The 24,100-nt window shown below is 41.9% G+C and overlaps 1 protein-coding gene across 1 annotated transcript in view; it reads left to right on the top strand.

Moving 5' to 3' along the window:
• FRY (FRY microtubule binding protein) overlaps positions 1–24,100 on the top strand; it is a 225,898-nt gene that overhangs the window by 39,761 nt on the left and 162,037 nt on the right. The window contains exon 2 of the mRNA XM_042460592.1: positions 5,714–5,913. Within this exon, the coding sequence (XP_042316526.1) occupies positions 5,714–5,913 (200 nt within the window). The remainder of the gene's footprint in view (positions 1–5,713; positions 5,914–24,100) is intronic.

Consider the following 24,100-nt stretch of genomic DNA (forward strand, 5'->3'; position numbering starts at 1 on the left):
AACCACTGCGCCACCAGGGCTCCTATTATAATACTTTAACATGTTCAAATGATGTATCTTTGTGAAATTGGAAAGCATTGGGATCCTTTATTTGTAGTACATCCTGGGCAAAGAAACAAGTTTAGTCTGCTGCTGATGTTGTTAGCTGCCCTTGAGTGGAATTCAACTCATGGCGACCCTGTGGATGAGACATCTCCAAGTCTCCCTGTCTTCCACTGCTCTGCTCATTTCCTGCAGACTCGTGCCTGTGTCCTCCCTAACTGAGTCTAGCCATCTGGTGTGCAGTCTACCTCTCTTTCTTCTGCCTTCAGTCTTTCCCAGCATTGTTTTCTTTTCCAATGAGTTGTGCCTTCTCTTGATGTGGCCACAGAACGATGACCTCAATTTAATCATCTTAGGCCTGATACAGACGGCGCAGAAGCATCCTCGGGGGGAAAACTAGGATTGGGGAGCGCATAGCATCCGCACGCTCCCCAGCCCTAGTTCATATGGATGGCACTATTTTGGAAGTACGCCATCCATACAGTGCGCATGACAATGGTGTCATGCATGTGCCGCCTCCACACGGACCGACGTGTGAGTGATGCCACCGCAGTGCTGCAGGGTGCTTGGGGCACCCCTTCAGCATTGCGGGAAGGAGCTCCGAAACGGAGCTCCTTCTGTGCGCATGCATCGCTGGTGCAGCCAGGCGGCCCCTTTCTCCTTTTCGTTGCACCTGTCTGGGGGCATGAAGCCCCATGTACACCTCTTTTCAGGCCATGGAGAAGCGGCATTTTGCCACTTCTCCGTGGCCTGGAAAAGCAGCAGGTTGGGGCCGCAGGGGCTCCTGGTAAGACTGCCCTGCCTCCAACCCAGCAAGAAAAGGGCGGCTGGGGACCGCCCCTTTTCCGTGGTCTGTACCATGGCTTAGTCTCCAGGGGTATATCTGGCCTGATTTGCTCAAAGATCCATTGCTTTGTCTTTCTGCCTGGCCACGGTATCCTCAGCACTCTTCTCCAACACCACATCTCAAATGAACTGATTTTCTTTTTACCTGCTTTTTTCACACTTCATATCTTTACTGTTTCAGATCTTCTCTAGCTCTTTCAAGGCTGCCCTTCCCATTCCTATCCTCCTTCTTATCTCTTGACTGCAGTCTCCATTCTGGGCGATGTTTGATCCTAGGTACTAGAAATCTTTTGACTGTTTCGATTTCCTCATTGTCTAATTTGAATTTATGTAGATTCCCCGTGGTCATTATTTTTGTTTTCGTTATGTTCAATCCTTGACCTTCCTTAGTAATTGTTCCAAGTCATTGATGTTTTCTGCTATTAATATTGTATAGTCCACATATCTTAGATTATTGATGTTCCTTCCTCCTATCTTCACTCCTTCTTCTGAGTCTAGCCCTGGTACTCATTTGATATTTTCTGTGTACAAGTTGAACAAGTATGGTGATAATATACAGCCTTGCCTGACTCCTTTGCTTATTGGGAACTATTCTGTTTCTCCATACTCTGTTCTGACAGTGGCCTCTTGTGTTTATAGATTTTTCAGCAGAATTATCAAGTATATTCGCACTCCCATGTCTTTGAGAGCATTCCATAGATTTTCATGATCAGTGCAGTCAAATACTTTTCTGTCATGTATAAAGCACGTGCGGATTTTCTGGAATTCCCTGTTGTGCTCCATTAGCCATTGTATGTTTGCAGTGTGGTCCCTAACACCTCTTCTTTTCCTAACCCTGCTTGTACCTCTGGGATTTCTCTCTCCATATGTGGCTGGAGTCTGCATTGCAGTATTTTGAGCATAATTTTACTTGCATGGGAGAGTAGTGTCATACCCTATAGCAGTACTTCTCAAATAGTGGGGCGCGCCCCCCAGGGGGGGGTGCGAGGCTCCGTAAAGGAGGGCGCGAGGCTCTGTAAAGGGGGGCTCGTTTGACCTCGGCAAATACTGTCATATTGGATTTACAGTTGCGTGGGGGACGCGAAATGTTTTCTTCTTCTTGGGGGGGGGGCATGACAGAAAATAATTGAGAAGCACTGCCCTATAGGTACTACAGTGTCTTGTGTCTCCCTTTTTGTGGAATGGGGATGTATTTTAAGTGTTTCCATTCTGTTGGCCAACGTTTTGTTTCCCACATTTGTTGGCATATTTTAGTTAACACTGGAGTTGATTCTGTGTTTGTGCATTTATTTATTTATTTACCATATTTCCCGGCATATAAAGCGACTGGGGGTATAAGACAACCCCCAAGTTGCAGGCCAGCAGCGTCCCTGGCCTCCTATGGGCCGAAGTAATGGGGTCTCACGCTGGCTTGAGGGGGCCTCTGTGGAGGCCGGGTACCGCAGCCAAGCTCTCTGTTGCCGCCATTGCTGCTACAAAAGGCGGCGTAGAAGCGGCTCCAGAGCCAATCAGGCCAAGGGAAACAGAAAGAGCCAGTCTCTTCTTCCTTGCCCTTGTCATCGCCGCCGCCTCCCGGGATACTCCACTCCTCCAGCAGCTTCCACGGCGGACTTCTAACGCGCCATGGAAGCCTCTGGAGGAGCGGAGTATCCTGGGAGGCGGCGGTGGCAGCGGCGAGGGTGAGGAAGAAGGGGCCGGCATTTTCCCTGTCTCCCTTGGCCCAATCGGCTCTGGAGCCGCTTCTCCGCCACCTTTTGCAGCAGCAATGGCGTCGACAGAGAGCTTGGCCGCGGTGCCTTCTGGAAAAAGAACTGCAAGGACCCCAGAGACAGAGAGGTGACTACACCATTCACCTGTCTCTGGGGTCAGAAACTGGCATATACGAAGTCATCATATATGCCAGAAAATATGGTATTTACAGTATTTATACCCACCCTTCAACCCTAAAGGTTCTCAGAGCGGCTTACAATTATTATTTAATTAGACAGTTCCCTATATTAGAGAAATCAGCGAGATCTGTACTTAAATAGTTAATAATCTATATAGCCTATATATTTCTATATTTTCTTGAACTTGCTTATAGGGAATAGTCTGAGAATGTCTGGCACAAACAAATATTACTTGGAAGCAGAGGCTGACTGGGAAACTAGGTTCCAGCTAATATGTTATCCTTCTGGTTGGCTTATGCATATAAACAAATTAAAGAACTTCCTTTCTGTGTCCCTTCTGATGTAAAATATTCAAGATACCCCAATCACTGTATACTGCTTTTGCAACTTTTGAGAGATCTATTCATTCCTCATATTTGCATGGGACAGATTTTGCCTTTTGAATCTACAGAGCAATTTTTTTTACCTTTTGCTATTTGGAAAAATATAAGACACAGATTTTCCTCATTGAGCTGATATTGCTTTATTCCCTTGGCCCACAAATGGACAGAAAAAAGAAAACACACTTGGGTGAAAAAGTTGATTAAGGAATATGAAAGACTTTTTCAAAATTTTAATAGAATCATGCTTTTCAGTAGGGATTAAATTTAAGACAACAGATAATTTCTGCCTGGATTAGAGCTGTACGTTTACTTCTTTCTACCACATGAACACTAGAACAATTTATTTGTTGTTAACTGCAGTCACATTGACTTTGATTTAAGCTGACCCTCAATCACCTTGTTATCAACAGGCTGTCTTGCAAACTCAGGGCATGGCTTTCTTGATTGAGTCTATCCACCTGTAATGCAGTCGTCTTCTTTTCCTGCTGCCTTCTACCTTACCAGGCATTGTATTTTCTAATGTCATGTCCTCTCATGATATGTTCAAATTATGACAGTCTCAGTTTAGTCATCATGGCTTCTAAGGAGAATTCAGGACTGATTGCTCTTGGACTCATTTATTTGTCTTTTTCGCAGTCCATGACATTCATAGAACTCTCTGTCGGCACCACATTTCAAATGAATTGATTTGAGTATAGAGAAAGATAAGATTTTGAATATAGGTCCAGAACAGTTTATAATTTGTAAAAATTTTAAAAAATAATATAGCATGCCTGTGTCATATGGGGTGCGCCATACGCAGCTTTCAGCTTACGCTGAAGCCGCGCGCCCAATGAGCCCCATTGTTTTAAATGCAGTTCGAGCATACAAAGTATTTTCCTTATGTTGGGGGTCCGGAATGGATCATCCGTGTAATGGAAGGGCCCACTGTATTTTTCTCTTATAAACTTTGCATTTGGTACAAGAAAATAAACTTGGAACCTAACACATTCCACTTCTGTTATATAAGCTGTTATTAAAATCTATTAAATATATGTGTACTAAACATATTTCAGAAGTAGTTGTACATCGTCCAGCATACTAATGTATTTTATGTTAGATTGGATCCTAGAGTGACAAAGAGAATCATCCTATTCTAAAATTCCATGCTGTAACTAAAAATTCAGGCTTGGTCTGATTTTTCCATTCTCTAGATTCTGTTAACAGTATGCTTGACTTCCCATGAAAACTCACCTGTGTGTAGGCAGTCTGGTATTGCATATCCACTAGCTAGCCATAGCCTTCTGTGTATGGCTTTTTAACCTTTGTTCATGCAGATTTTTGGACTCCAAGGTTCCTTGACCACTGATCATAATGGATAGGACCTCTGGGAGATGAAGCCCCTAAGGGCCAGAGGTTGAGAACCACCACTCTACAAATACACTCCACCAACATTTCTGCTGTATTTTTTCAGGTCTTCCTGGAGCTCTTGGAATTTATATTCTAATTCACACATTGTAAGCTGCTCTGATAGCCTTGGCTGAAGAGTGGAGTATAAACTATTATTATTATTATTATTATTATTATTATTATTATTATTATTATTATTATATGATTCTCAAAAGTATCTCCTCTTCTTTGGCTTCTGGTGGTCTTATTATTCATACCTGTTGTTGGTTTACCTTGCTTGTTGGGACATGCTTGTAGTATTTCTTAACAGTATTATAAATTATTGTATATTTATGCATCAAGTAATACCTTTACTTTAACAAACATCATCCTTGTAATCTTGGCACAGTCATTCTTTTAACTCAGCTGAACATGCCATTATCTCAACTTCAGTTATGTAGTTCCATCCCAATCCTAGGCACTTTTACTTGTAAGCAAGCCCTGCCACATTCAGTGGTCTTACTTCAAGTGTGTAAATCTAGGTTTGTTGTCCTGCTCATCAGAAAAGTTTTGTGTAAACCACATTGGTGCTTTTCCAAGGGACAGAGTACATGTTATGTCAATAACATGATTGGTAATCATATTGTGGATTTAAAAATTAAATAGTTCAGCATGATAGGAGGAGGTATGTCCTCTGACACACAGTGGTGTGGCACTTACACCATAAGTAAAAAAATTCCTATTCATTGCCAAGGTGTATGTTTGATTGCCCAGAATGCAGTTCACAGGAAGATGAAAATGTGTCTTTTCCAGCCACATGTAAAGGAGAGTTGGCCTCCACACCCAGTACACCCCCCCCCCCAATTTAATAGCGTTAAAACTAAAAGTTCCATTTTCCCATTTGTATTGCAGCTGAAGAGGAAAAGCCTAAACTGTCCTACGTACTGCATTGCATAGGACGTCCTTTTCCTTTCTCCACCTACACCACTGCATGTCTGATACTCAATTTTAAGAAATCATAATTTTTAAGTTATACAATATCTGTACAATATCACAAGGTGCTAGATAGTTTTAAGAGTCTAATTCAAGAGTCCTGGGTAAGATAACACTATATATAGCAGAGAAATACATTTCATGATTTAAATTATGCCATGCTAAAACATATATTCTTCTTTTCATTTTCAGCATCTCCAGTCAGTAACGGTTACATCAAGCCACCAGTTCCATCTGTTTCTGGTGCGCAAAGAGAAAAAGGACCTCCAACCATGCTGCCCATCAATGTTGATCCAGACAGTAAACCTGGGGAATATATCTTGAAGAGTTTATTTGTTAACTTTACCACCCAGGCTGAACGCAAGATCCGCATCATCATGGCAGAACCTCTGGTAAGTCAAAGACAAAAGTTCTGTACACAGTGGGCCCTTAGTATCTGGTGCGATTTGGTGCCAGGACCCCCTGTGGATAGCAAAATAGATGCTCAAGTCCCACTAATTACAATGGCATAGTAAAATGGTGTCCATTGTATAGAATGGTGAAATCAAGGTTTACTTTTTAGAATTCATATTTTTAAAAATATTTTTAAGCCATGGATGCTTGAATCCATGGATAAAAAAAATCTGTGGATATGGAGGGTTGAATCACAAACCAGTGGAATCACTTTAAAATACGCTTTGCAAGGTTGAATTCCTATGACCCAAGAGAATAGTATATCTAGTTTATAATACTGAAACCCTGGCATCAAGAGTGTGGTCTAAAGGCATATATAGTAACTTTACTGAAGTTAAATAGTATCTGGTCTATATAGGAGCCTATCAAGAAACCTAAATATTTTGCCTAGGCCTTCCAAAAGGAGGTCGGGAATATAAACGTGATACATCTGTTTCATGCCAGCTGGTGTAATGGTTTGAATACTGGACTATGACTCTGGAGATAGGTTTCCATTCCTTGCTTGTATGTAGAAATCCACTGGGTGATCTTGGGCAAGTTACACACTCTCTGCCCCAGAAAACTGTGATAGGTTTGCCTTTGGGTTGCCATAAGCCAAAAATGTCTTGAAAGCAAACAATAATGAATTGCAGTACATTAAAATTTTGCTTGCATTACATGCCATTATTTGCTGTAGGTAAAGCTGATTTCACCAGCTGTTTTAATTGCTGTGGTTAAAGCTTATTTTACCAGCTGATTTGACCGGCTGATTTAACAGTGCATCTACAGTAATAGTTTTGAGGCACTCAAGTAAACATGGCCCTTGAAGCTGTGTTTATGTTGCCCCTAGGCACTGTAAAATGTGTTTGTGTATGTATGGCTGGATTTATTTAGCACTGTTTTCCAAATGTAGTCTCCAAGTTTAAGCTGTATCAGTAATAAAATACAGCAAAATAAAGACATAATATGAATTTCAGGTCTGGGAATTGGGTAATTTACCTACCCTGAAGGAGCAGGTGCTTAGTCTGGGAATACTCCAAGATTTGTCATTAGAAGCCAAGATAGACTCAGTGGCTTCTTATGCAAGGGGCCAGCATTGGCTATTCTACCAGCTGTGGCCATGCCTGGACAGAGATAACTTAGCCACAGTAGTTGATGCACTGATAAACCCCTGATTAGACTACTGCAATACTATTCTATTAGACAACTGCAATACCACTTTTTGTGGGGCTGTCTTTGAAGATGACTCTGAAACTGCAGCTAGTGTAAAATACAGCATTTAATTCAGATACTACAGTATATAATACCAGTTCTGAAGGAATTGAAGTGGCTACCAGTACACGTCCGATCTGAATTCAAGGTGTGAGTGATAATATTTAAATATTTAAAACATTTTAAAAACATTATACTCTATACCCAATTGCTTGTTTCAGCTAGACTAGACTTAGGAGCGTTACAGACCGCCGCTTTGCGGTGGTCTGCCAGCGCTGCTGTTTGCTCCGCAAGGGAGCCACAGCAGCCAAACCGCGCGACTCCCTCGCGGAGCAAAAAAGAAGCTCCAAATTGGAGCTTCTTCCTGCGGTGCTGTTATGACGCTGCGAGGCGCCAATGGCGCACTCGCGACATCATAAGTGCCGCGCGACGTGCGGACGCACAGCGTCCGCTACGTCAATATGGCAGCCCCCATGTGGAAGGGGCGCCGCCATTTTGTCCGTATTGACTACGTACTAGGGTTAGGGGGGTGCAGAAGCACCGCCCCTTCCTAACCCTAATACTTATTCCATAATGAATTAATGGGATTTAAATACGTGCTGATTCAGACTTCAGAAGTTGATTAAATGGATCTCCTCTAGATGGGAATAGCAATGATATTTAGGACTATGCTCGACTCATTTGAACTACGGAAAAGTTTGAGATTCAATCAACTTGGAGGTTATGAAACTCTTCACTAAACTCTGGAGACTTTCTACCGTCATGGTAGATAGTACTGAACTAAGTGGACGGGTATGCTTGGTGTAAACCAACCTTCTATGTTCTTACACGTATGTCTTACTATCTCAGATAAATCCAGTTGCCAGTCCCAGCAAGACTAGACCCATTTAATCTGTAAAATTTGCTGAAGCGTTGAACTACAATGTTACTATTTATTTAATGGCGGTGCAGAAATGAGCCCTGGTGGCATAGTGGTTAAATGCTGGTACTGCAGCTACACTGTTATAAGTTCGATCCTAGAGGAGGACTCTAAGGTCCACTCAGCCTTCTATTCTTTTAGCTTGATGGAGGCAGTTGGCTTCCATATTGTAAACCATTTAGGGTGTGGTATAGAAATGTATAAGTGGCATAGAAATGTACTTGCTATTGTTATTTCTTCTCAACCTGGATCTAATAATTAGATTTAAGCCTCAGTGCATTCTTGCTAACAATTTCAACAGTAGATGGCTTGTTTCAGTGCAAATAACAACAACAAAAGGTAATGGTTAGGAACTTATTGTGTAGTTAAATAATGAACACAAGATCCTAGCCAATAGTAATCATCAAGACGCCAAACAGTAATTTCTTTCTTTGCTCTGCAAAAAAATTATATTACATCACTTAATTTCTTTTAAAGCTTGGGAAGAATTATTGTCATAATTCAGCAAATACACATTAATGGCAAACAGCCATAATTGTAAGAAAATACTGTAGTACTAATTCTTTGCAATTACTTTTGAAAACTTTTTTTTTCTGGAACCCAACTATTATTCCTGGAAAATGAAAATAATTATCTCAAGGCTTTTAGAACCATCTTTATTGTCATGATAAATATTACATTGGCATTAAAGATTTGCTTTTTGATTTACAATGCTATTCTGAAGATGGAACCGAACCAGTACTACAGCTGTGATCTTTCCATTTTGAATTCTAGCAGTAATTTATAAGAGTGAAGCTTTCATTTTTAATAATTGATTCCTTTGGGTAATCTGGAAGATATTTCTACAACGTAGAATTCCCTTTTCATTATAAAGCTTATCTTGAAATGAAAAAGGGGAGCTTTTGTAATCACAAGTTCAGATAAACATTTCCTCACACTAAAGGCTGAGCATGATCTAGTATCTTTTATCATTAAGAGGATTATTAATGTCCAGTTAGGAAAAAATGCCATTCCCAGTTTCTCATAGCCAGACTGGACATGATGTTGGATATGAAAATGAGAATGAAGGTTTCCCTTCCACTTTCTAAAGAAACAGCTGTGCTAGGGATAGGATTCTAAGAGCCTTATCACATGAGTAAACAAACCCAAAAAGGAGCCGGAGAATAGTGACTTCCTCTGTACCTTACTGCATGATGCTTAAGGGCTTCAGTTCTTTTCCCACGGGAGACAGTTTTTGAAGTGAATCTTTTGTTGAGCAGATTTTTCTGGCTAGAAAAAAGACTCGCTTTGATAATAATCTCCCATAGGAAGAGTAAGTGCTACAATATCATGTAGTAAGGCATGGGGAAAGCTGCTACACTCTGGCTCCATTTCGGCTTTGTTTTCTCATGTGATAAAACTCGAAATCTTTCCTGTGCTGCAGTTGAGCTATCTCTGTCCCCATACAACTCTCCTGTTAGAGGCAGGAAAGTTCCATTGGTGCAGATGGAAATTTCCTCATTCAACATCCTGTGATCAGTCTAGTAAGCAGCTGGAGCCAAACAATGCTGGTTCTGGATCTCAGAGGATAATCCTGAGTAAAACTTTGTTATATGGACAAACCTATGGGTTTTAAAATTATTTTTATTTCTTGCTCTTTTAGCTATTATTTTTTCTGTTCTTCCAAAGACTGGTATTATTTCTGTGAATTTATGCTATAGTACTTGGCCGTGGCAGTGTATCATAGAAGAGTCCATGCCCAGTGGCACATTCCTCAAAGAGGCCATGAACTCTGGTCAGTGTTTTCATGGACCAGATACAAAGCCGATAATGAAACTGTAGCTTTTCCATAATGCCACTCCCTTTGCCTGTGTGGAATATCCCATGGCTACAAGATATTAAAATCTTAGACATAAAACTGTTAAAAAGTGAAAAATCATTTGTAGGCAAAGTACAATAACTGGCGCAGTACTCATTTTAGCTTGATTGGGACCCTGTAAGCACTTCTCTCATACATTTTGCTCTTTAGTAAAATAAGAGAGACTCTTTTTTGCTGATTGCTGTACACACATTAACAGAGTAGTGCATTTCTCAACCCTGAACGTTTCATAATCTGGTTTTCAAAGCTCCTGAACTACCTTCATTCAGCTGTATTTTTCCACTGAGTCTTGGCTGGAAGTGTGAATCTGAGACTGCATGTTATATCAGTACGGTACTGAGAGCCTCTTAGTGTGGCTAAGTGTATAATTCTCTATATCACTTGCAAGAACGTTTTCATAATAGTTTTCCTTAATGCCAACAGAAAGATCTATATAGAGTTTGGTGGTGTTCAACACTGCAATGTAAAGAATGTAAAAAAGAACATATGCTTTACAGATATACCTCAGTTAATGAATAGATGTGTTCCCGGGCATTATTTCTTTAGTACCAGAGGCGGAAATAACAAGAAAGAATAGGTTTAGGTTCTTACACCATAAAAAAGAAAACCAGCTTGATCTGTTTCAGCAACCTTTTTATTTAAAACTAACTTGTAAAATGAAACAACTAGGTCAGGGAAGCCTTGCATAAGTAAATAAAATCCCTTTAAATCTTCTAGATATTGTTTGAATGCTTCTTCCAAAATGCATCCAGGGATAATTTTTTCACCAGTCTCTGCTTTTCTTACGATTTTCATTTTTGTATGGTCAGACTTATAGATCTATGCTTTTTTAATAACATTCTGGTGGCATCTGGTGCAGAAGACTTAGCTTCTTTCCCCTGTTCTCTTGGATTTGCTGTTCACACATGCTCACATGTTGTAGGTAAGCATATACAGCTACAGTACCATTAGCTAGGTAGAATGCCACTCTTTCCCATCTTAAGCGTTATCGCATGTTTTTCCGGTCCTCCTTCATAATCTTCCCAGTGCAGACGCTGCTAAAAAAGACCCTTCAAGCTAGACAGAGGTCATGGAGGAATGGGCAGACATGAAAGACTTTGTAAAAAGGAACTTCTTTGTAGGAGACTTTGGGGTGAAAGAGACAGCAAATAAAGTGTTTTTCAGCTGCTTTTAAGGCAGGGTGTTTAGATAATGCATGCCTCAAAAGCTGCTGAAAACCAGACCAATGCTGCTCTCTGAGGATAAAACCTGGAGCAGGAAAAAAAAAGTTGGGATGGTCTGACTCAAGGTGGAAAATGTGCACCTTCACTGCTGCATATAAACTCCCTTTGAAGAGTGCAAGGTTGTGGCAAAGCAAAGAAATGCAAGTGCAACAACTCGAATGGATGTAATGACAAAATACACAAACCAGACAGGGGTGGCATGGGGGGAAGGGGGCATGTTGGGGGTGGCTCTATGATTGTGCTTTGCCTTTGTATCACTTGCACATTGATGCACCAATGCCCTGTACTGGTGGAGCATCACATGTGTGACTGTGTGGCTGATCAAAGGGGTGTCCATGCAATGGGAAGGCATTTGAGCAGACATGGGAGGTACTTGGAGGTTGTAGGCAGTGTGTTTGTGTGACAGTGTGTATGTGTGGTGGGGAGACAAAAAAAAAATTACCAGTGGCATGGCTTGATGCCATGCTGTGTTGTTGCCTTATGCTTACTTAGCCCACCTTCAGAGTGGGGGGTATGAGCAGTGGGGTTTCCACCTACTTTTGGAAAAAACAGGATTGAGACACTTTTTCCTGCTCATCTGTTCTGGCCCTTTGATAACTGAGGTTTGTCAGAGGCTTTGTTAACTGAGGCTTATATTGCTGACATAAAAGTAGGTATTATGATACATAGAAAAACAAGAAATCTTAAAATGCACACCTTTTTGCAACTGAATTGTGCATAAATAGGAGCATAATTTTAATCTATGCTGAACATTCCCCCCCCCCCCGCCAAATAAACCATGAATTCTTGATCTTCCTTGGTTTGACTGGAAGGATAGTGTTTCTTTTTACTGACAAAAGGATGGCTTCTCTCTCATGGTAAAACAAGAGCTCTCCCATATACAGAGGCTTCTTATTGGCTGTAAAAAAATCCTATATGATGATGTAATCACATTCATATAAGGCCAGTTTCAATTTCACAATTCATTTTGAGAATGTTGAATCTGCAACACAAAGTTACAGTCTATCCCTCGATTTTTTCTGTTCAACCTGGTACATGGGTCTTGTAGTACTGTTCAGACAGTGAGGGCATAGAGGGATCCAGACACTGGAAGGAGGTAATAGTCCATTCCCTTCTTCTACCTCCTTGAGCCCTCTGATGCTGTATTGTACTTGGAGGTTGTCAGAGCCAGTCCTGAGCATTGCATTGCTTGGGGAGGGGCAGGTCTAGAACCTGAACCATCCCTGTACATGGTTTAGGAGAAAATGTTAAGCATGTGGCACATATTTCCCAATCCTAATCCCACTTACATAAACTCTCAGGGGTTTGAAAAGGTCAGTTCCCTTTGTCTTCTTATCTATATGTGTATTAGTATCCTCATAGTGTACCTGGGAGGAAGTAATAGAGAGGGCCATAGTTTTCCAGGGCACAGGGTAGGGAGGAGATTTTATTGACAAAGTAAAATAAAAGACAAAGTGCACCATAAATTACAGAAAGCTTCTTTCAGAAGGAAAAGTGAGAAGCAATTGAGTGAGAAATGAGGTGGCTATGAGCTCAAACTGATTGTCTAATGATGTTTGTGGGGGTGGAGGAGGAACAGAATAGAAGCTGCAGTGCTAGAGATATAGAATAAGAAAATTAAGGAGAATAGTGGATGTGTTGTGATACTGTGACTATTAACCTATCCTTCCTCATGATCCATTTGCACCTTATCAAAAGGAGGTGACAATGGCACAAGTTTTAAGCATCAGGGTTAATCCAAAAGAAATTGGGGCAGGGAAACAGGCATTCCATATCCATGATAAGTCTTTACAAGCCAACAATTGCTGGCTCTGGGTGTGCAGAGATGGGTGTCCAAAGACGTGAACTTCAAGATACAGTCTTTTGAGTATCTGTCAGCAAGGCTCCTTTCCTGAAATCGCGCAGAGGTTAGAGTGCCAACGTCACTTATAGTCTTAAAACAAGGAGGGCGACTAAAATGGTGAAGGGTCTGGAAACCATGCCCTATGAGGAACAACTTAGGGAGCTGGGTATGTTTAGCCTGGAGAAGAGAAGACTATGGTTTCCCACTGGCTTATAACGTGGATCAGGACGCGAATCATGGGTGCATCGTTTCCATTTGAGTGTGCATTCGATCCACATTGCTCCAATATCGTTCCCATTGGAATTCGAATCTGAATCTATTTATCCTGAAAAACCTGAATTATTGGTCGATAAAGTGGTTTAAAAAAAAACAGAGACTTTTTAGCGAGTTTTCCTGTACCTCCTGAGTCTGATTCGCAGCATACGAATGGGAACAAAAGGGTATCTGATTCAGGAACTTGGGGATGGGAGGAGCAGTGCTCAAGGGGCTGGCCTGGAGGTGTCACCCGCTTATTCTCTTTCCTACATTACCGGCACCATTTTCTTCTGTTCGCATAGCCTTTCCCCCGGTAGATTGGGAAGCAGGGTAAGGCAATCGCGTTACATTGAGCTCCAAATGCAGTAAACACATTACGCCCCCTGCAACCTCCCCCCTGCTCCACATTCATAGACCGATGTGTGAGAAAAGCCATTGAACACCATTTTAAACTATTCTTTTTTCTTTTTTTTTTTTTTTTTTTCTTTTTGTTTTTTTTGCCTCTGCCGAGCAGCAGATGGGCTTTGCAGTACATGGCTGCTGATTGCCCCCCCCCCCCAATACAGCCCAGGCAGCAGTGGGTAAGGCAAAGGGATTTGGGGGAATGGAGATTCCTTCTCTCTTTCCCAGAGGAACTATGGGAAGACACAGAAGAACCTCGGATGCAAAGGGATTTGGAGCAAATAGAGGCTCCTCTTCTCTCTTTCCCAGGGGAACTATGGGAAGACACAGAAGAGCCTCGGATGCAAAGGGGTTTAAGGCGAATAGAGCCTCCTTCTCTCTTTCCCAGACTGACTATTCTTCCTTTCCCAGAGGGGAAAAGCTCCTAAACGACTGATTGGCTGTGACAGCTGCTTTTAAAAAAAAAGAGGTTCCGGAAGAGCAATGGGAATGGGGAGCAAAATAACCCGCTTCAAATTACCACAGGGAAAATACCAATGGGAACGAAAACGGGTAAAAAAACCCCGGGTCTAATTTGAACCTGTTTTTAATGGGAACGATGGGTCAGATTCGAGTCAGAATCCGAGTCAGAATCACAGCGAAATAAGCCACCTTTTTTTATTTTTTTATTTTTTTATTTTTGCCGAGTGGGAATGGGGCCTAAGAGGTGATATGATATTTATGCCCTGTTTAAATATTTGAAAGGATGTCTTTTTGAGTAGGGAGCAAGCTTGTTTTCTGCTGCTCCAGAGAACAGGACCCAGAACAATGGATGCAAGCTACAGGAAAAGAAATTCCACCTCAACATTAGGAGGAATGTCTTGACAGTAAGGGCTGTTTGACAGTGGAACACACTCCCTTGGAATGTGGTGGAGTCTCCCTCCTGGGAAGTCTTTAAACAGAGGCTAGATGGCTGTCTGTCGGGGATGCTTTGATTGAGAGTTCCTGCATGGCAGGGGGTTGGACTGGATGGCCCTTGTGGTCTCTTCTGACTCTATTATTCTATGATTCTATGAATATTTAATGAAGAAATTATCAGCAGTGCAAGTTTATCAGTGTCTACTCAGAGGTAAGGTCAGTGTTGCTTTCTCTCCATCAGGGATATTGAATTTGAGTGGTAATATTATAAACATATTTCTCATGTTTATATTGTATTTATGCTGATTAATAATGTTTGTCATACTTTTTGAGTTTCCTCATTTGCTGGACAACAAATCTCCTAGTGACCATAGTTTAAAGAATTAGAAGGCAGACTGTAGATGAGCTTTAGAAACTTGGGTATTGCTGCAACCCATTTGTATTTGGTATTTGACATGAGTTGTTACCCAGCTTATCTCTTGTAGATGTCAACTGGACTTACAAGAAATTACAGTTTCACTGGCTGGAATTGGGATAAGGAAATTTCTGTTAGACTTTACATCATTTTGTTGTTGTACCTGATACGTATAAAAGTGCTTGCCTTTATCATGAAGTGTGGCTGCTGCTTCTTCTTCTTTTTCTTCTTCTTCTTCTTTTTATCAGCAAGAGCATATTCTTGTGGTTTGCAAGTGACTGCCAAAATATGCTTCTGAATATTACTTTAGCCCAGGCATTCCCAAACCAGGATTCCTGACTGTTTCTTTATTTACATGGCAATCACCGCACATACTCACTAGTTACCACCTACTTGCCATTCTCTAGTATGTTGACAACACATTAATTCCTGTGAATCAACTGTCATATATGTGCGTGACCAAGGATTAGATGGAGATAGTGCTTAGCTTTTGGAATTGTATGGCATCTTCGGAATGCAAGTTAAAATTAACGATTAAGGGTACTTTGAGTTAAGTTTGAAGGTAATGTTCACAAGTTAAAATCCTGGTTATTGTTTGGAGTCAGGGAGTGACTGACAATGTGTGTTTGAATTATATAGGCTTTTCTATTTTGATTTTGATTTGCATGTGGGGATTCAATAAGTCAGTGCATTTAAAATGTAATATATAAATATTCATGGTATCAGTATTGAACTAAAACAGTTGTTTTCCAGCCTAACCCTAAACACCAGCCTGAAAAATGTCTAGCATTACTTCTTCCTGTGATTAACCAAGATAGCTCAGTTTTACTCAGCTTGATAACATATTTATTTATGTTTCTATTACATTTATATCCCCCCCCCTTTACAAAAAGAATTGTAAGCATTTGAATTCAAAAAGGACTTTGCACATGCAGATAACGATAGAGAGCTTGGCCTAACTATATGTATGGTAAGCCACACTCTTATTTGAAAGGAAATAAAATAGTTTAGAGTAATGCAACTTTGGGTCATGCACTCAGTTGCTTAAGATAATAAAAATTTAGGGTTCTCCAGAAGTGTGATAGTGCAGGCATATTGCAAAATACAAAAGTAGCACAGACTTACTACATCTTGCCCAGTATGCTGTTACACACTAATAGTTGCTTCATGCAGTTGCTTTTTTCTTACATTATATGTAAGCAGCATATGGATGCTTCTCCTGTAGCCTGTCAGTATCCTGCTGTCACCAGTGAAATATGCTGGCTGCTTGACATACATGTATGCACTATACATACCTTCCCAGTCAGCAAGAGAAATGCAATTTAAATCAGGAAAACCATGTACAGAGAGTATCATTTCCAATGTATAGTCGAAGGCTTTCATGGCCGGCATCCATAGTTTTTTGTGGGTTTTTTGCCAGCCACAGATGCTGGCAAAACGTCAGAAAGAAACTCTGCTAGAACATGGCCACATAGCCCGAAAAACCCACAAACAACTACAGTGTAATTTCCATTCACCATTCTCCACCTACACTTGTTGGAGCTGGAAGAGACTGAAGAGTGCGTGCTATTCAGCTGGCTTGTGGCAGGAGGGAAGCAGAGCTCCATTTCCATTCAAAAATGCACGTATATGTTTTTCTACCTGCACACAGAAGGAAAACACTCTCTGTGTCATATGTATGCAGGCACACACACTTGTGTATATATGTCTTCCAGTGACTGAACTCCAATATGTTCCCGTGAATAAGAGAAGACTGTAGAACAAGGGGGTGGTGACACTTACCACAGTCATACATTGCTGCCCATTAGTGCCTCGGCCACATCCATTACTAACATGCAGAATCAGACCTATGCAACGCCAGCACTTCTTGATAGAGAAAGCTAAATACCTTGTAAAATCACTTAAAGTAGTGTCAAACTGCATTATTTTTACAGTGCAGATGTATGTTAAGAGTGACCATAGTTAAGACACAGAAATTTCCCTGTTGCTGCACATACTCTCCTTTCTTGTTTGAATACTCTCAACTCCTTTACTTCTTCAGAACTAGCCATGAGATGGTATTACTTGTGCAATAATGATTACTTTATGGAATATTTGGACTTTACCTTCCAGAAGATCCAAGGAATATAGCTAATTATCAGGGTTTGAGGGATCTAAAACAGGTCTAAAAGCTTCCTGCTTCTGCACTGTCCATAGTAGGCCTCATTTCCACTTGCAAATAAATCAGTTTGAGATCCAAATCGATGGATCGATTCAACAACGGAACGTGGCTCACACTGCATTTGCCCCAATCGCATTTTCTTGTTGTAAAATAACTCAGTCCTCATTCACATTGACCAATGATCCTAATCCAAAGGGACTGTCTTCAGCAGACGATCACCTGATCACGTCATTAAAAAATCAATTCTAATCCGCATCCTGTTCGCACTTGTGCTGAATTGATTTATTGCAAAAGATGTGGAAAAAATGAGCATCAAAAAGAAGCGTGTTAAATGGATCTAGCGCATGCTCCCCCTCTCCAAACCACTTCAGCAATTCGGCTCAAGTGTGAACAAAGGTCATTTAAACCACTTCAAACCATTTTGCAAACCTGTTTAAAATGTAGTGGGAATTACTGTAGATTAACCCTTGGAGCAAGATTTACAGAGTGAATTGTAGTTTTTTGTGGGTTTTTCGGGCTATGTGACCATGTTCTAAAAGAGTTTATTCCTGACGTTTCACCAGCATCTGTGGCCACATAGCGCAAAAAACCCACAAAAAACTATGGATGCCGGCCATGAAAGCCTTCGACTTCACATTGAATTATAGTTCTTTGTAACTAGGCTATAATTAAAGGAATGGAAATATTGGTTATTTTAAGGTTTTATTTATTTATTTAAGATATTTCTCTATTGCCTATTGACCAGGAAAGACCCCTAAGACAATGCTTACATTTACATTTATTGAGTATAGATCACACAGTCAGTTGTGGATAGGTGTGTCTTGCTAGGTTTGAGAAATGTCTTCTAGGACTTGTGAAAATGGGGTAACTAATTTTTGAAATTGCTTGAAGCTTTAGGCTAGCAGAAGAAAACTTGCTTATGATAAAAGAATTGCTTCTTTGAAATCATTTATGGTAATTAACATGAATTTCAATTTATTGACATTGAATAACGGGCCATGTGTTGGTATATTGTTGCCAAAAAGAATTTTAATGGATAACTCATATTATGTAATTGCTGATTACCTTATTTTGTGCCTTGATTTCTCCTCCACTGTTTACCTGGTATTCTCATAACTATTGGTAAAACCTAGCTGGAGCAGCATATACAGTTTTGAGTTGGGTTGTTGTTGTTGTATGCCTTCAAGTAGTTTCTGATTTATGGTGATCCTATCTTGGGATTTTCTTGGCAAGTTTCTTCAGAGAGGGTTTGCCATTGCCATCATCTGAGGCTGAGAGTGTGACTTGCCCAAGGTCACGCAGTGGATTTCATGCCTGAGTCGGAATTCGAACCCTGTTCTCCAGAGTCCTACTCCAATGCTCAAAACCACTACTCCACATGGGTTCTTAGTTTTTTGTGTAACTGATTTATTGTTTACTTATTTTGTGTGGTTTATTTACATAGTTGTAATGAGTAGCTGTTAGCCATGTGTTTGCTAATTTATTCAGAAATTGACTTATAGGAAACTGTTACATATTTCTAAACTATCAGATGTAGTTAACAGATCAGAATAGGTTAAGCCTCATGGGATCTATCCTACCACTTCCGGCTGGAGGTTCTCTACCTTTCCATGTGGACAGTGAGATAGCTAACATTAAAAGTTAGTCCAAATATAATTGTGTTTAGCCTTTAACCAGTGGATGCTGGTGGCTCTAATGCCAGTGAGATTGTGAATCTGCTCCAGGTGTTAATCTGAATTTTAAGGGCATTGTTTAAGTGGCAAAGCAGACAGTGTGAAAGGTCTGTGCTGGGACCACATTTCTGCTGTTCATCCCAGGACTGCAGCACCACCTGTTCCTGGCCTCAATCTGGGCCACAGTGGTGGTTCTGAACTGGGCGCCAAAAAGGAGTGGTATTTTACCACTCCTTTTTGGGCCAGTTCTTTGGCAAAGAGTTGTGCCTGGAGCAGCTTTCGGCCACATTAGGGGTGGGCATCATCTGAACGCCATGCCTCCAATGCGGCCCAATGGCAGCCCTTTTGGGCCATCTGTTTGAGGCCTACATTACTGAGTCCTGTCCTCAAAGTATATTCCACAGCTTGGATAGTTCGTTTCAGACTAAAACCCAAAGCCTATTTGTTTCCCCATTGATGTGGGAACCCGCCAAACCTCCATTGTTTTTTAACCTTATCTGGATATTAAGCATCAAACCCCAGTTAACCTTTGCATTGCCACAGTGCTGCTATACACACAATCCTACATAGTGGAGTCTGTGGCATGAAAGAGACAGCCATGAAGGTGAAGCCACAGGCCATTCTGGCTGTGATTGGCTAGGAACCGCAGTGACTGCATGGCCTGCTGTCAAAGTGGGCTGCTGCCATGGTCCAAAAGCCAGCCACTGGCAGGAGTAACTTTTTGCCATTCCTTTTTCTGGCAGATTTGGTCCACCTTTGGTGGCCTCAGAGTGGCTTCCAACCGCTCTGGGGGCATGTGTCATCTGAACACCACGCTGCTTCTTTTGGCCCGTCTGTTTCAGGCCTATGTAAGAGAGTCCACAGCCCTTATCCTGACTACTTAATACATAGCATTGAAAGTTGTTTTCCATGCAAGAAAGAGAACATATTTACTGCTACAGTAGAGTCTCAGTTATCTGAGCTTTGGTCATCCAACATTCTGGATTAACTGACCCTCAGATAACCTGGGGGCGTGGTTGTGGGCCTTTCCGCACCCACAGACACACCCCCAAACAGACAGCTTGCTTTCCCTTGGCTTGAAGGGAGCTCCGTGGAGCTCCATTCCGGCCAAGTGAAACCCGGACTCCCTCGGGAGAGAAGGGGGGCAAGCCTTGCTGAGGCTTCCCTTCTCTCCAAAGGGAGTCCGAGGACTCCCTTGGGAGAGAAGGGGACCAAGCCCCGCCGAGGCTTCTCTTCTCTCCCAAGGGAGATCCAAGCCGGCAAGGCAAAGGCTGGGCGCAACCTTTCCCTCGCCGGCTTCGTTCCCCTCAGCCGGCGGGGAGTGCATGCATTCCCCGCTGGCTGAAGAGAATAAAGCTGGCAAGGCAAGGGCTGGGTGCAACCCTTCCCTCACCGGATTCGTTCTCCTCAGCCAGCGAAGAATGCGTGCACTCCCCGCTGGCTGAGGGGAACGAAGCCGGTGAGGGAAGGGCTGGGCCCAATCCTCCCCTTCCCGGGCTTTGTTCTCCTCAGCCAGCCCTGAGGAGAACGACACCGAGGAGGCGAGGGCTGGGCCCTGTCCTCCCTTCCCAGCTTGCATCTCCTCAGTCCTCCCTGTGGGCTGAGGAGATCCCCGGGCTGAGAAGATGCAAGCCACCGAGGAGGGGAAGGGAGGTGAGGGACTTTTGTCCTCAATGGTGGTGTGCGTGCACGTGTGCGCGCTCACCATCATTGGGGACAATCTGGATTATCCGACATAATTGGTTATCCGACTATAAGCCGGCCCCGTTTATGTCGGATAATCAAGACTCTACTGTATTACATTTCTAACACACTGCTGAGCTACAAACAGAAGTGAAAAAGTGTGTGACTTTTCATTTTTATTTCATCTCAAGACCACATTATTTCATCTTTCATTTTCAGCCCAGCTTGCCATTTAATTACTCTGATTGTGACGAAAGCAGACGATTCACCATGTGACTACTCCAAGCATTTTTATGATTGTGATGTTGCTTTCTAAAACCCACAACTTAATAATTACAGTGGTACCCCGGGATACGAATGCGCCGCCTTACGAAATTTCCGGGTTACGAAAAAAATCTATTTAAAAAAACTGTTCCGGGTTACGAATGTTTTTTCGGGTTACGAAAAAATTTTTGGTGCTTTTTGGCGCTATTTCACACCAAATCGCGGCTTTTCCCCATTAGCGCCTATGGGTTTTTCGGCTTACGAAGCCTTTCGGGTTACGAAAACGGCGGCGGAACGAATTATTTTCGTAACCCGGGGTACCACTGTATTTCATTATTGTCCTCTCCTATAATGCCTAGGTTATGCCTAATATTAATTCTCACTCACCAGACCCTGCCTGAAAGCTTACAGTTTAAAACCCCATTTGCTATTCTGTACTTAAATAATCATTGACTTTTGTGCATCTATGCTTCATGGAGCACTTTTAAAAATTATAAAATAAAAGCAACATTCCAAAGGCCTTCTCCTCCATTTCAACTGCTACTGCCCTGGCCATTGAGGGAGAGAAGAAGAGGTGGTATCTGCTGGATTTAATCCTTTCCCACACATCTGATCCCTTTTACTTTTGTTTCATGTCTTAATTGGATTGTAAGCGTGAGGGCAGGGAACTAGGGTTTTATAGGTTTTTTTGTTGGTCTTTCATTTGTAAAGCACCATGTATAGTGATAGTGCTGTATAAATAAAAGATGATGCTGATATTGGAAGTAAAAAAGTTAGCTGAAGATACGTTTTCATGCATTCAGACAGCTGACTTATGTATCCTCCTTCATAATTTTTGGTTCTTTTTCATTTGCAAAACATGGCAAAAGCAGGTCCAGCTGCTGCGCATGCTGCTAGACTGATCATGACTGCATTGCCATGCAACTTGAAGCCAGCCATCTGTTAAATTATAATGAAAATTGTCCCATCCAATATAAAATGTATGAGGTGAAGTGGCAAGAAAATATTTTACTGTGGGTCAGGCAAGGGATTATGACTGATATTATTATGTAAGTATAGCAGAGGCTTGAATACTTTACTGAAGAAAGTCAAAGAAGAAAGTGCAAAGGCAGGTTTATAGTGAACATTAAGAAAACAAATATAATGACCCCAGATTATTTATATAGTTTACAAATCAGTGATGAAGACATTGAATGAAATAGTTAAAGATATATCATTCTTGGGCTCAGTCACTAATCAGAATGGACATAGCAGTCACCATCAGAAGTCTCCATCAGAAGAAGACTAGTACTTGGAAGGGTAGCTATGAAGGAACTAGGCAAGATCCGGAAGTCTAAAGACATAACATTGAATATTAATGTTAGGATTATCTGTGGCATCATATTTCTGATTTCTGTTTATGGTTTGAAAGCTGGACAGTGAAGAAAGAAAGCTGACAGGAAGAAAATCAATTCATTTGAAATGTGCTGGTGAAGAATTCTTCAGATACCATAGACTGCCAAAACAACAACAACAGTAACAAAAACAAAGAAATTGGTTCCAAGAGCAAATCAAGTCTGAACTCTCTCTAGAAGCCAAGATGATTAAAATGACACTGTTGCACTTTAGCTATATCAAAAGAAGACATGACTCATTAGAAAAGATAATAATGTTTGATAAGGTGGAAGGCAGTATGAAAAGAAGAAGACCACATTGCAAGTCGATAAACTCAGTCATGGAAGCCATGGCCCTGAGTTTTCAGGACTTGAGCAAGGCAATTGATAATAGGGTGACTTGGAGGTCTCATTCATATCGTTGCCATAAGTCAAAGTTAACTTGACAACAATTAACAATAGCAATGTTTTTTTTTGTTCTAATCAATTTTTAGTGTATGTATAGAGCAGTGGGATTTGGTAAATCAACACTTTAGTAATAATAATACTAATACGTTTTTATTATAGACCGCTATTCCGCGATGATCATAGCGGTGTACAGTAAAATCGTAATATATACAAAATACAGTTAAAGGAGGAGAAGTCTCGTCCTTCAGGCAGTCCCTGATGTTGCTGGTCTGCCTGATGGCTCCTCAGAGGCCGAGATGACAGTTAGGAGGGAGGGGCCTCTTCCTTCAGGCAGCCCCTGATGTTGCTGGGTCTGCCTGATGGCTCCTCTGAGGCCAGATGACAGTTGAGGAGGGAGGGGCCTCTTCCTTCAGGCGACCTTGATGTTGCTGTACATTTGATGGATTCAGTTGGTCTCAGGGCCCACGCATTGCGCTGGTAATACTCTCGTCTCGTCTTTAGTACAGACACGGATACTCCGTGGGGAGAGGTCTCTAATATCTCTGCCCTATCATGGACGGCAATTTCCTGGTCAGGCTCGATCAAGCTTCTACCCAATGCCCCCGGGGGTGGAGGACCTATTAGGATGGTCCACCCTCGAAGGCTGATGGAACCCAAAAGGTTCCAAGAAGCCCTAGAGGGTAATATGGTTGGAACTGAGGCGACCCTGTTGATGCCCTGAACAACATCTGGGACATAAGTCTCTCCAGGGCTATACACAGTATCGCTTCCAAGCGTCCTTTCCGGCCTGCTTCCAACAAACAACCCTGGTACACAGAAGATCTCAGGGAAAGGAAGTGGGCCGTTGCAACGACTAGAGCGCAACTGGCGAAGACACCAGCACTTAGCCAACAAGATACTCCTTGAGTCTCTTTTGAGACTTATGGAGTGGCAATAAGTGCAGCAAAACATTAGTTTTATGCTGCCTGTATTGCGTCAGTGGCGTCCGCCCGGCAGAGCTGTTCAGGGTAGTGAGGGAGCTGCCACACACTGCCCCACTCCCTGAACCCTATTTTAGAACCATCTAAAGCCTGCCGCGACGAATTTTAACAATTCTTCGCGGTATAAAATCTCTCGGCTAAGGGCTGATCTCGCGCCAGTATTTCTTCAGATAAGAGAGGCTTCCAGAGCTTCCGTGGACTCCATTAAACTGGATAACTTTGAGTTTGTGAGTACCAAGGAAGTGGACAAGATTCTTCGAAGTGTTAGGAAGACAACATGCTCTCTCGATCCCTGTCCTTCATGGCTGGCAGCCCAGGGGGGAACAACGGTAACTTCTATGCCATATAATTAATTAATCCTTCAGGGAGGGGCGTTTTCCATCTAGCTTAAAATCAGCAGTAGTAAAACCTCTGCTAAAAAAGCCCTCCCTAGACCCCCTGATTCGGAATAACTATGAGCCTGTGTCACTGCTGCCTTTTCTGGGGAAGGTGATCGAGAGAGCAGTTGCTTTCCAGCTTCAAGGGATCTTGGAAGAAACAGATTTTCTAGACCCATTTCAAACCGGCTTCTGGGCGGGCTA

This window comes from Sceloporus undulatus, chromosome 3 (genome assembly GCF_019175285.1).
Source record: "Sceloporus undulatus isolate JIND9_A2432 ecotype Alabama chromosome 3, SceUnd_v1.1, whole genome shotgun sequence".
NCBI classification, from domain to species: domain Eukaryota; kingdom Metazoa; phylum Chordata; class Lepidosauria; order Squamata; family Phrynosomatidae; genus Sceloporus; species Sceloporus undulatus.